This window comes from Echiichthys vipera (assembly GCF_963691815.1).
Source record: "Echiichthys vipera genome assembly, chromosome: 6".
In the NCBI taxonomy this organism is placed as follows: Eukaryota; Metazoa; Chordata; class Actinopteri; order Perciformes; family Trachinidae; genus Echiichthys; species Echiichthys vipera.
This window is the reverse complement of record NC_139831.1, coordinates 31926962-31940378: the sequence shown is the minus strand read 5'-3', so window position 1 is coordinate 31940378 and position 13417 is coordinate 31926962. Positions and strand designations below refer to the sequence as shown.

The 13417-nt window shown below is 44.3% G+C and overlaps 1 protein-coding gene across 1 annotated transcript in view; it reads right to left on the bottom strand.

Moving 5' to 3' along the window:
- gfra3 (GDNF family receptor alpha 3) overlaps positions 1 to 13417 on the bottom strand; it is a gene marked incomplete at its 3' end in the record, with an annotated part of 79859 nt that overhangs the window by 30352 nt on the left and 36090 nt on the right. Inside the window, exon 3 of the mRNA XM_083915866.1 lies at positions 972 to 1043. Within this exon, the coding sequence (XP_083771992.1) occupies positions 972 to 1043 (72 nt within the window). The remainder of the gene's footprint in view (positions 1 to 971; positions 1044 to 13417) is intronic.

The following is a 13417-nucleotide window of genomic DNA, read 5'->3' as shown; positions in this document are numbered from 1 at the left end:
AAACTGTCACAGACTATCTGATAAAAAGTCATGAATCTTTGGGGCCATCCACACAAAGGCAGGTATTTTTGAAAGCGCGTGTTTCTATTCATGCACAACTAACCACAGTTGTGGGGTCCAGGGTGAACTTTTTGGAAAAGTCCGGTTTCAGCAATGATGTGTGGACAGGAAAACCGAGGAAACCACAATTTCTTGTCGACATTGTTTGACGTCACACTTTGCAACGGTAACAGTCAATTGTATCCATGGAGACTTATGGAGCAGTCTAGACGTGACCACTTGATGGAGTTGCTGTAATGGAAGACAGAGCCAAAATACTGCTGCTATTTTGCAACTTCTCAGCACTTTGTGTGTGTCTCACTGTCAGTCCACACAAAGGAATCCGCCCGGCCTCGGTTCAACATTGTTGTTTTTCCCATATGAATTTTTCCAGTCTTGTGATTGGCTAAAATAGCCTTTCTGTTAGGACTGCTATCTCCACCTACTGCTTTGGCATGTGCATGACATTGTTTGAGGCGGATTTTGCTATTTTTTTTGGATAGGAATTTTTTTTAACATTGGGCCATAAAAGTTCGGTTTTGAAAATACCTGTGTTTGTGTGGACTAGGCCTTTACCCTTACCTTTTGTTCCTGTCTGCTCCCAGATTCCTCTCTGTCCTAATTTCATCTGCTAGATCCCACCACGCCCAAAGAAAAACAACCAATAAGGGCAGAGGAGTATCTGACAAAGTGTCAATAACTGTTGTGCACTCTGATCAAACTGTAAATATAAATATGAATCAATATTCTACTGTATTGCATATTTCTCACATAAAGTGTTTTCAGAATCATATTTTAATCACTGTTTAGCTGTAAAATGAGACAGTCCAGACAAGCTTTTCTCATTGATCAGTGATTTAATTGCCTCCATCGCTCCCGGTGTGAATGCACCGTATGATTCCCCAGTGATCAACTCAAACTACCTGTGTTACCTGCCACTAGGGAGGCCATGCGAGTATCCATGAGTGTGTCGTCATAGGGGGATATTTCCAACTCATCCTCTCCTGGAAAAAAGGAACACAAACATTGGCAAACAAGTTAACAACTGGTTACATTGTGGCCCACAGTAGCTTGGAGGGAGCAAACATAAGACAAACACGGTGGTAAAGAGAGGAAACAGTGATTAAAAAACACCTATGAAACTGAATGTGACTCCGTCAAATGCAGTGTAAGCGAGTCATCAATGTGGGCCATAAAAAGATATGAAAAGATGAATAAAACCAAAGCATTACTATGTTTTTCCCATGAAATAAATGTTACATTTGTAGTGTTTATTTAGACCATGTCCACTCAGAGGCTGGTAAATTTCAAACTGCAGTGTCCAAACTAGTGTCCATTGGCAGCTAATATTTGAAAAGTTGTCTCATCAATATAATAGGAAACAGCAAAATATCTAGCCTAGGATTAAACATTGGGGCACACCACAAGCGATTGACTCTTGTAATAAGAACTTAGGAAATAAATCACAATTTTTTTTATCTGTCCTAAAAGTGCCTTAAAGGAATATGTATATACGTTTTTAAGTCTCTTATCAACATAGGAGTGGATAAATATGCTTGCATTGTGCAAATGTATGTGTCCGGTAAGAGTAGTAGTAATAATAGTAGTAGTAATACTACGACAATGTACACTACCCTCTACTAAGTGGGATCAAAACAGTAAATAAAGTGTGCATATCAGTAAAAAGTTAGTAATCGCGAACTAAGACTCAGCCTTTATAGTGCAGTTAGAATGTAGTTTATACCTTAATTCCATTGAAATTTCTTTATTTAAGAAAAGTGACTGTGTACATTCATTAGCATTATTTTTAAAAATAAAATAAAATGTAAATGCACTTGAGTTAGCTTAAAGTGAAATTCTGGCGTAAAATCATCCCAGGGTCTTTTTCGGCTAATACACTCATCAAATAAGCCATCGAGACAATTTTTTTGTTAATGGAGAAATCCCAGAGAGTCACGTACAGTCGCTAACAGCGTCAGTGGCTAACCACTAATACTGCTCAAAATAAAACCAAACCTGGGCTCCTTCCTTTGGGATTGACTTTGGTAATCCACTTGAATGGACTTTACTATGAGAGGAGCTGGTACAGGGGCCAGTAGGTAAGTCTTTAAAACACTCTTTTAATAAACTCTGGGTTCACTAACTACGTTGTTGCTACTTTGTTTTCTGTGTAGGGACTGTTCTCATGCTGCTGCAGAGGTTTGGTGTTATTTTGAGCAGTATTAGTGGTTAAAAAAGATGTTTGAATGCCTTCACCGTACTGCCCCGAGCTAATCAGTGTGTTAGCTGCATTCGGCTGTTAACGGCTGTTATTGACTCTCCGGGATTTCTCCGTTAATAGTTGTTACATGAAAAAAATTATCTCGGTAGCTTATTTGATGAGTGTATTTGCCAAAAAAGATCCAGAATTTCGCTTTAAGGGCTAGTTTTCATCGGCAGTCCCTTCACTTGTTGTTAATGGGCATCCTTAACTAAAACAATACACAAATACAGCATATACATCGGATAATATACACATTACATTATTGTCTTATGTAGATCTGATAAAAGCTCATTAAGTTGGCATCTTTGGGTGTTGACAAGCCATTTTTTGGCATTAAGCTTAAAAGAGTGATATGATGGGGACTCTAAGTCCATTCCACCTCTGGTAACTATGCTGCTAGTAGATTTGAATGTAAGGAAACCAGATAGAGGAGGAGGCGCTAGGCCATGCATCATCTTGTAAACTAAACAGATATTTTTTAACTTAATATTTTCCCAGGTGAGCAGTTTGTACTTTTCAGGATGTGGCAGTGATGTAATTTGATTCCAGTCGTTGCTGTAGTGTGTGTTATGAGACAATCCGTGCTATAACGTTTACGATAACCAATGAAAAAAAGTATACCATGCTTCAGTTGATAGATAAACCTGAAGTTTGTTAAACTGAACTATACTTTATTAGTATTTTACTTAATGTGTCTTTTATTGCTGAGATTTGAGTCTATGTATCGTCCTAGATATGTATCATCTGTTACAACTTGTATCCTCTCTCCAGAAATAAAAACATCTGATTTCACATGCATGTTGTAGTTTTTTGAGAAATACATAGAAACAGTTTGGATAAAACCTTATACTCAATCGTATACTTTATACTATATATACATTTGTCAAGGGGGAGGAGGGCTCTCTGCATCAGCTGTATACTTGACCAGCAAGTTGTATTTGAAACTGAATGTTCTCTAGTGGTCGCTCAGTTCACATGGACAGTAAATGCAGATAACTTTGGTCTTGTCCAGAGAACCATCTGGCCTTAAAGCTCAACTTGCCATTCGAAAGAGCCTCTATTCATTTCTGCTCCAGGAGGTTTGTTTCTGCTCGACATTCACAAAGTTAATGCTGCATCTCTTCCTGATTTCTCAAACTACGGGGAGGGCCGAGGGTCATAATCACAGAATGTGCACACCTTAATTGTGCCCAAATTAGTACCGTAAAGTGGAATTTGCAAGGAAGCCCTTAGGAAGCCCTAAAGGGTCATACAGTTCCCGTGATGATGAGATAATTAACCAGAATCAGAAGTACTTTAATAATCCCAGCGGGAAATTATTTTTGTTAGTAAACTCCAGATTTACAAACAGCAAATATTATACAGACGACATATATTTAAGATCTGTCGAATCAGTGTATCAATGTCAGAGGAGCAGGAAAATATGGATCAGCATCACATATCTCTTCAATCAAAGCCTGACACTGGCTGAAACAACTTTATGCCTTTTTATTACAGATTATGTTCACATTAGTGTGCGTCATGTAAGAAGACGTTAGGAAAGCTTCAGCTTTATCAGAAGAGTGAGTGAGTGACTGAGCCTGATGTCCTCATTAACTACTGTTTTTTTTAACAAACTTTATCTTCAACAATATTATACGACAACAACATAAATACCAGTACAGGGAGGAGTTTTACAATGTGCACATAAATGTACAGATTACAGTTTAATTCCATAACAGTAAATAACCAACTGAAATCATCTGTCAGTGTTGTCTACAGTGTTCTTCAAGATATGAGAAGGCTTTAGGAGGCATGACTGTCACTTGGATGGGAATCTCAGGACTATCACGTTTCATTCGTTAGCTTTCAAATTCAATATCTTGTTATTTCGAGGAAAATGAAAGATTATTCTGTTACCACGGGAAAACTGAGGAAATAATATGTATGTATGACCCTTTAGGGCTTCCGTAGAACTGCACTACAGCAAGCAAAAAGAAAACAGAAAATAAACTTTTCTGTTTCATAAATCAGCATGAGCTATGCTGATTCAAACAGGAGACTACTAGTTGTTTTTGGCAGAATGATGATGATGATGATGATGATGATGATGATGATAATGATGATGAAGAAGTTATCTTTTCTCTGTAATACATGATCATGATCTTTAAATATTTAAGTATTTGAGTATTCAACTGCTGCTAAAACAGTTTGATAATTATTGTTTTATACTGTAAAGTTTGATCAATTTTTAAATTGCACCATTTTCCTTTAAGATGACAAGGTGATTGGTTATGTCACCAATATAACACTTTATTGGGGCAGTAGTATGCAGTGACACACAGAAGAGTAGATAAAATATCCGTAGGCGGTGATACAGGAAAAAGATAGAGGCAGTGGTGGAAAATCCTCCAATGATAAGATGATCATGGGTGTAAACGAGTCATCTACAACATCAACATGTACAGTGTGTTCCTAAATGATTGGTAACAGTACACTGGCCTCACCATCATGCTGCTCTGTGTAAATGATTCTGTCATATACTCTGTTCTAGCTCTAAATTAAGTTTGCTCTGGCAGTCCACTGCATTGAATTGACATTTACTTTACAAAAGCTAATTAGAAGAACAAAGGGAGGGGTCCCTGGAGTGAAAGCACCCCTTTGCACAAACATTAGCTTCCTTACTTGCCCCTTTGAGTCTGTAGTAATTAGGAATAATTATGTGGGGGGAAATATTAGCACCAGATTTCATGGCAATCCAATCAATATGAGTGAAGTTGAAGAGTGCGGGGATCACCAAAGACTTTAGGGGTCCATGAATGTCTGGGGCCCCACAGAGCAGCTAGGAAGCCTCCCCTGACTGGACTGAGTGCTGACATTGATTGGTGGATGTCACCATCATTTCAAAGCAAAAATGTGAAGCAGTCCTCAAAGCTAATGTGTGTTTTTATCCTCTGTCAGTCAGTATTCTACAGCTCTAAGATCACCATGCAGTGCCTCACATCTGATACGAGCAGGGGCGGAGTGGGCATTGGCACGACAGGGAGATTTCCCGGTCGGCCGGCGTCCAATAAGCTCAAGTGAATCGGCCAGCAGACTGCCCTGCGCAGTCGTGGGATGTTCATGACCGGCAGATTGAGTTATAACTCTTCAGAATGAAGCAAATTCCTTTGAAAATCTCCAAAATCTCTCTAAACCATACATACAGAGTCCAACCACTATATCAAACACTTGTTGTGTCTCTACATCTCACTCATGGTCACTCTCATTAATCCAGCCTACTGATTTTTGTTTAGCCTCTTATCTTAATGTAATTCATTTTATTCAGATTTTACATGACTTTCATGACCACAAATATAAAATGGCCAACGATTGAATTTGTTTTTTTGGACATAAATTAATGTGGAAAGGTCGGAGCAAGAGCTCAGGGGAAATGGGAACTGCGTATCGCTCCAACGATCCCTCCGCATATCCAATGAACGAATGGGGATGAATGAGCGGCTGTCAGACAGAGAGAAAGCGGGCAAGTAGTGGATTTTCTTACAGTGGAAAAGGAATCAGATTTGCGTGTTCAATTTGCTCAAAAAACACAGATTTATTCTGAAACAACCAGGCGTCAACTAGTGCTGCAGGTGAGTGGACAGGAAAACGGTTAGCTCAAGCTTTGACATTGTTACGAATTAGCAAAACATTTGAGCTGAGTTCTTCATAGTTCCTCCTCAGTGGGGCGGTGTCATCATCATGATCTACACACACACACACACACAAACACACACACACATACACAAAACTGTCATTTAACTCGTGTCAGAATATAAACAGTCGCCGTACAGATCAGTGGGCTCTGCAACACATAAAAGTTTTAAACTTACACTTTGTCGTCAATTGTATGATTTGGCCTTCTGCCATCTAGTGGTCATGTTTCCGTTAAGTCTTGGTGGAGGGGATAGGTTGGGCCTGTTGTGGGCCTGTTATGGGCCAGTGCAGTCAGAATTGTCCTGATTTTTGTGTCGCACTCCGTCCCTGGTTACGAACCACTTTGCAGGGCTCCAGACTAACTGTTTTCACTAGGAGCACTGTGGCCCCCAAGTGAAGATTTTAGGGGCGCACACCTTAAATCAACATGCCAACCAAATATTCACATTTCTACTTTACGGTACCAGCAGCACCCTGGGTTTGTCCAAAGCTAAAACATAACACTACCAACACCAGCTGTGAGGGGAAAAAAAGAAATGTAAATACAATTTGTTGTTTCAGAAGTAGTTACGTGGAGTAACTATTCTCTAGCTCACTTTATGCACATACTATACATAAGAGTGGTATAAATCTTCTCATCTCTTTCTCCACACTCCTCTTTTGGTATCATTTCATTCCTCTTATTACAGAGGGTTTTTTAACCATGCAACACAACATGATAAACAACCTGTGACACTGCATACTACACTCCCTCTGTCATTTAAAGTGGTCCTATTATGCATTTCAATATTTTCTGTCATATATGTATTGTTATAATGTCGGATGACCAAAGTCTCAAATAATGAGGTAGACATGTGTATGGGTAATCAGTCTAACTCCCCCTTGTTCATTAATCCCTAATTTGAGAGCACACACTTGTGTTGTGTTTGGTTTATAAAACATTATTTGTGACTTATGACGGTAGAAAATCCCACTATGCACTCAGTCAGTCAGTTTTCTGCAGTAGTACAGAGACAGAGAACGGAACATCGGGAGACCCGGGAGTGCTGACCAATCAGAGCAGACTGGGGTTTTCAGAAGGGTATTTAAAGAGACAGGCGCTGCAACAGAGCGTCTCAGACAGAGGGTGAATACAGGTGCAGTAGCCATGAGCACTATGAGAAAAATAAAGTGTTTTCAACATTAAAGCATGTAAATATGTTGTAGTAAAAACAAAAAAATACACGTATGAACATGAAAGAGAGTATAATAGGTCCCTTTTAAACATCAGCAACGTGGCCAACTTGAGGAAAAAAACAGAAGTCACCATGAGCCCTGATGGACTAGTAGTAAACAAGCCGTTTGTTTCTGTTATTTAAAAACACTCAAAAGTTCAAACCCAATCAAGAATGTAATAGCATGTAAAGTGTTTATGTATGTAAATCCTATTCTAGGCTATATATTTATGGTAATGACACGCTAGAGCAGCCTAGCAGCGTTAGGAACTGAAGAGTGTGTAATTACACTAATGCTCTGCTGACTAATAGGCCACAGGGGAGGAGAAGTCCGCTGGCTAGTGTTAGCTCACTTACTGATGCACACATCACACCAGCACTCTGGATACGCTTCTGTTATTGTGTGTGTTCAGTGAGATCTTTTTGACTGGATCGCACCTCTACATGAGAATGCTTTATAACACATTTTATGGTTAAAGGGGAAATGTACCAGGTTTGCGTAAAAGTGTTCAGATGAGGTTTATGGAACAATCTTAGACTGGTGGTTAGAAGTCTCGTGTAAATGTGAATGTTTTGAGTGAGGCGTCTCACTGCCCATTTTCTGCTTGTATAGCCATGACCACAGATTAGTTTTCTCATCTATTCAGTAGTGTGTTTAGCCTATTTTAGGGGTGCTCAAGCATGGCACAATCCACTTTCTCTCTCCCACCTGCCCTGCTCACCAGAAGCCCTGCAGTAGCCAGGGTGAAGCGCGCACACAGTGCATGTAGTTTCTGTCTGTGGTGGAGTCGTTCCAGTAAGTAGCTCAATCAACGATGTGTTACACATTCTTTACGCTTACCAACACATTTTTGCTGCACTAAATCACAGATCACTCTGTATATTGTTAGTTAAGAGTGAGAGAAGCTAGCTGGTATGCCATTGGTATGTGTTGATTGTGTCTGTATTTGTATCATCACTGACTAGCTAACTAACCAACTAACAGGAAGCCAGGGAAGTCAATTAACTTTATAGAATGAAAGATATGATGAGATAGATGCAAGATGTCCTACTCCCAGCCTACCTTAAAGAGGACCCGTCATGCTTTTCTGTCTTTTCTGACCTATAAATGTCGTTATAATGTTTTATAGTCACGTTAAATAATACCAATGCTTCAAATAATGAAGTCCTTACATTTAGACGTGAGCTCTGGGTTGGCTGTGCTCAGCTCTGAATTTGTCTCCGTTGTCACAGTTTGCCACACCCCTGATTAGTCTACAGCTTTCACCTGCTGCTCTCACCTGCTCACCAACTCCAATAGAGCAAGTATATATGCAGCCTCACTCTACTCACTCTTTGCCAGATTGTCTTCGCTCTCATGCCTGATTCTCCAGCACTTGTTCCCAGATTGCTTACCTGGTATCGACCCGACTTGCCTCTGACCTTCGCCTCTCGTCTAAGCCCCGGTAAATCGACCAGCCTTCTGTCCCTGACCACGAGTATTGCCTGCCTGTTTTCTGTTCCTGGTCTGCCTGTCTGCTGGTGTTTGTTGGCTGGCCTGTTTCTGCTTTCCCCTGGTCAGCCGTGTACCTGCTTTTACCTGCTGAATAAAGACTGTTTTAAAACGAATACCTGGTTCATCTGTGCTGCAATTGGGTTCACTCCACACCCGTTACAGTACAATCTGGCCAGCTATGAACCCAGCAGACAATCCCACACCCCTCAGTCGCCTGGAGACAATTGAGGGTGTCCTGCAGCAGCATGAGGCCATGATGACTGCGTCTGCTTCAGAAGCCAGACAAGCTGCTGAGACTCATGGACAAGCGCTAGCGGCGTTAGCGAGACAGATGCAACAGCTAGCAGTCCGCTTCTCCCTACTCTCACCATCTGCTGTGTCTGTCCCCTCTTCTGGAGAACCAGCTTCTGCTCCTGCACATGTACCAGCCTCTTCACTGCCCAGAGATGCCCCTGAGCCCCGGGTGGGAACCCTGGAGTGTTACGACGGTGATCAAGAGACTTGTGGCCCCTTCCTCACCAACTGCTCTCTTCTGTTTGCCCTGCAGCCCCACACCTTTGCCACAGAACCGGCAAAAGGTAGCATTTGTCATCAACCACCTGACGGGCAGAGCTCGACAGTGGGGAATAGCTGAGTGGGAGAAACGGTCTGCAGCCTGTGCTTCCTTTGACCTGTTTGCTGCTGAGCTTTGCAAAGTTTTTGGGTTCAAGAATTGTGGATCCGAGTCAACAAGAGGACTGATAAGACTGAACGGTGGCAGATTATTCTATCGATTTCTGCACCAGAGCCAGCCGAAGCAGTTGGAACAGTTCTACTCTCTGTGATGCCTTCCTCCATGGTTTGGCTGACTATATTAAAGATGAACTGGTCTCACATGACACCACCATCACCTTGGATGGGGTGATTGATTTGGCCATCTGCATTGACCTACGCATTCAGACCCGTCGACGAGAGAAGCATCAAGGGGGGGCCCAACTCTCTTTTCCACCTCGCTCCCGTGGGGGCACTGCAGCAGCCAACTCCACCTCACTGCATCAGCAGGTTGAGGATCCTGAACCCATGCAGTTGGGTCGCACCTCCCTCTCCCTGGAAGAGAGGAAGCACCGCCGCAAGGGTAATCTTTGCCTCTATTTTGGGGCAGCAGGACACTACATCTCCAACTGTTCCAGCAAAAGCCAGAGCTCACAAGTAGTTGGTGAGATCCTGGTGAGCTCAACTGCCCTGTCACCTCCCCAAAGCCAGAGACCTCTGTTTCAGGGCCGCCTTCTCCTTCCAGGTGGCCCCCACACCTTGGCTATCTTCATTGACTCTGGGGCTGATGCCTGTATCATTAACAAGGAGGTGATCCTTCAACTGGGTCTCAAGCGGGTTCCTTTGCCTGTCCGGTTCCTGCTAGAGCCTTAGATGGACACATATTGGGCACTGTCACGCATCAGACCTCCCCGGATCACCTGCTGCTTTCTGGTAATCATCACGAGACAGTCCAGTTCCACATCCTAAGCTCTTCCTGTCTGCCTCTCATCCTGGGGTATCCATGGCTCCGTCTTCACAACCCTCACATCGACTGGGCCACTGGGGCCATTCCGGAGTGGAGCTCCTCCTGTCATCAAAGGTGCCTGCAGCATGACTCAGCTCCATTTCACTCCTGCAGTTCCAGCTCCAGCCCTTCACCTGACCTCTCCGGGGCGCCACCTGAGTCCATCCTACGTACGTCTTGCCTTGTTGCCACATTGACCTGGGACATAGAGGAGAGATTGAGAGCAGCCACAGAAGGAGAACCGGGCCCCAGCTCCAGCCCATCTAACTGCCTTTTTTCCCTCCAGCCTTGGGGTCAGATGTGCTACAATGGGCCCACTCCTCCAAGCTCTTCTGCCACCCTGGGGTAAAACGGACACGACATACCCTTCTCCAACGTTTCTGGTGGCCCACCGTGCAGGAGGACATCCAGGAATTCGTCAAAGCCTGTCCCACTTGCAATCAACACAAATCCCCTCGCTGGCAACCTGCTGGGCTGCTTCAACCTCTTCTTGTTCCTCATCGCCCATGGTCCCACATATCTTTGGACTTTGTTTCTGGTCTTCCCACCTCTGACGGCCACACTGTCATCCTGAACATCGTGGACCGCTTCAGCAAGATGGTCCACTTTTTACCTCTCTCCATGCTCCCCACTGGTAAAGAGACTGCTCAGTTGGTCCTGTTCCATGTATTCCGCCTGCACGGCCTTCCCGTGGATGTGGTGTCAGATCGTGGTCCCCAGTTTTCGTCTGTGTTTTGGCCACTGCCAGTCTGTCCTCTGGATTTCACCCCCAGAGCAATGGACAGACTAAGCGCATGAACCAAGAACTCACGGCCTCCCAGAACCCCTCGTCCTGGTCATCACAACTACTGTGGGTTTAATATGCCCATAACTTTCTTCTCTGCTCTGCCACCGGCCTCTCTCCATTTCAGTGTGTATAGGGCTATCAACCACCACTGTTCCCAGCCCATGAGAAGGAGATTTCCTGCCCTTCTGTCCAAGCCTTCATCCGCCGCTGCCGCAGAACTCCAAGCTCGCTCCTTCATTCCGTGGGTCGCTACACTGCCGCTGCCAACCGACGCCGTACACCTGCACCTACATACCAAGCAGCCCACCCGAGACTTACCTCTTCGAGTGGAGTCCAGAAAAATGGCACCTAAGTTCATCGGGCCTTTCACGATCCAGAGAGTCGTCCAGTGGCAGTCCATTTGAAGCTCCCGTCTTCCATGAGAGTTCACCCCACCTTCCATGTATCCAGGGTTAAGCCAGTTCACAACAGTCCCTTGGTCCCTCAGGCACCACCACCTCCCCCTCCGCGTATTGATGATGGAGGTACGGTGTACGCAGTACGGCGCCTGATTCGCTCTCGTTGGCGGGGTAGAGGTCTCCAGTACCTTGTGGACTGGGAGGGTTACGGTCCAGAGGAAAGGTCCTGGGTTCCTGCTCGCCATATTGTAGTACCCAACCCTCATAACCAAATTTCATCTGCAACACCCCGACCAGCCAGCCAATGAGTCAGCTCGTCCAGAGACCCGCACCCCGCCTGTTCAGGATGTTGGTAACCATTCTCTGATAGGTGTCGGGGCACAAGTATTGCCTGCCTGTTTTCTGTTCCTTGTCTGCCTGTTTGGCGTCTGGCCTCTTTCTGCTCTCCCCTGGTCAGCAGTGTACCTGCTTTTACCTGCTGAATAAAGACTGTTTTAAAACGAATACCTGCTTCGTTTGTGCTGCAATTGGGTTCACTCCATACCTGTTACATCCGTAGAAGATTCAAGATTCAAGATTCAAGAAGCTTTATTTATACCGAGGGAAATTATTGTGCAACAGTTTCAATACAAAGATGGGAAAGGATCAGAGTGATAATAAGCTAACATAATCAAATAAAATAAAGCTAACATAAAATAAATCAAACAATAACTAAGTGTGACAGAGTGAAACAGACATTGTGGTTAAGCGTAGGTATATACAATAAACAACAATACGCACTGTGCAGTTTAGCAGCATATTGAAATAAAATGAGTACAAACTAAATAAGTGATAAGGAGCGATAAGTGATAACAGTGTTAAAGTGTAGCAGCATTTCTGACTGAACTAAGTTACAGTAAAGTACAGTAAAGTGTAGCAGCCTTTCTTACTGAAGTAAGTTAGTTACAGTAAAGTACAGTAAAGTGTAGCAGCCTTTCTTACTGAAGTAAGTTACAATACAACTAAATAAAGTGATGCAGTGGTGTTATAAAGTGACAAAGTGACAAAGTGACATTTTCTCAGGATACAGTGTCTCCACGGTTCCTTACCTGATTGCAGAATCGTCAGCAAACTTCTGCAGGTGGCAGGACTCAGAGAGGAGCTGAAAGTCTGAGGTGTACAGGGTGAACAGAAAGGGGGAAAGAACAGTTCCCTGTGGAGCTCCAGTGCTGCTGACCACAGTGTCAGACACTCCGTCCTGCAGTCTGACATACTGTGGTCGACCCGTTATGTAATCCGTAATCCAGGAAACCAGGGGAGGGTCCACCTGCATCGCCGTCAGCTTACGTCCCAGCAGAGCAGGCCGGATGGTATTGAACGCACTGGAGAAGTCCATGAACAAGATTCTCACTGTGGTTCCCGGTCTGTCCAGGTGGGCGCAGGCACGGTGGAGCAGGAAGATGATAGCGTCTTCCACACCTAGTCTCGGCTGGTAGGCAAACTTTAGCGGGTCCAGTGATGAGCTGACCAGGGGCCGAAGAAGTGAAAGGACCAGCCTCTCCAGGGACTTCATCAGGTGCGACGTCAGCGCCACCGGTCTGTAGTCTTCGGAGGTGCTGGGACGCACCTTCTTCGGTACTGGTACCAGGCAGGATGTCTTCCACAGCACAGGGACCTTCTCAAGACGTCTGAGGTTGAAGATGTACTGCAGGACTCTACTCAGCTGGGTCGCACATGCTTTGAGGACCCTCGGGCTGACACCGTTGGGACCTGCTGCCTTGCCTGGGCGGAGTCTGCACAGCTCCTTCCTCACCTGCTCTGCAGTGAAGGTCTGTCTGCTGTGTGCGTTGGTGGGGATGGAGAAAGGTGAGAGAGGGGGGGAGGGGACAGGTAGGGCAAAGTCAGGAAGGAATTGAGGGGGAGGGGGGGTGTCAACAGGGCTGGAGGTTTGGAGGGGAATGGTTGTGGAGGAGCCGTTGGGGGGTGGTCCAGAGCCCTTTCATCAAATCTGTTGAACAACAGATTCAGCT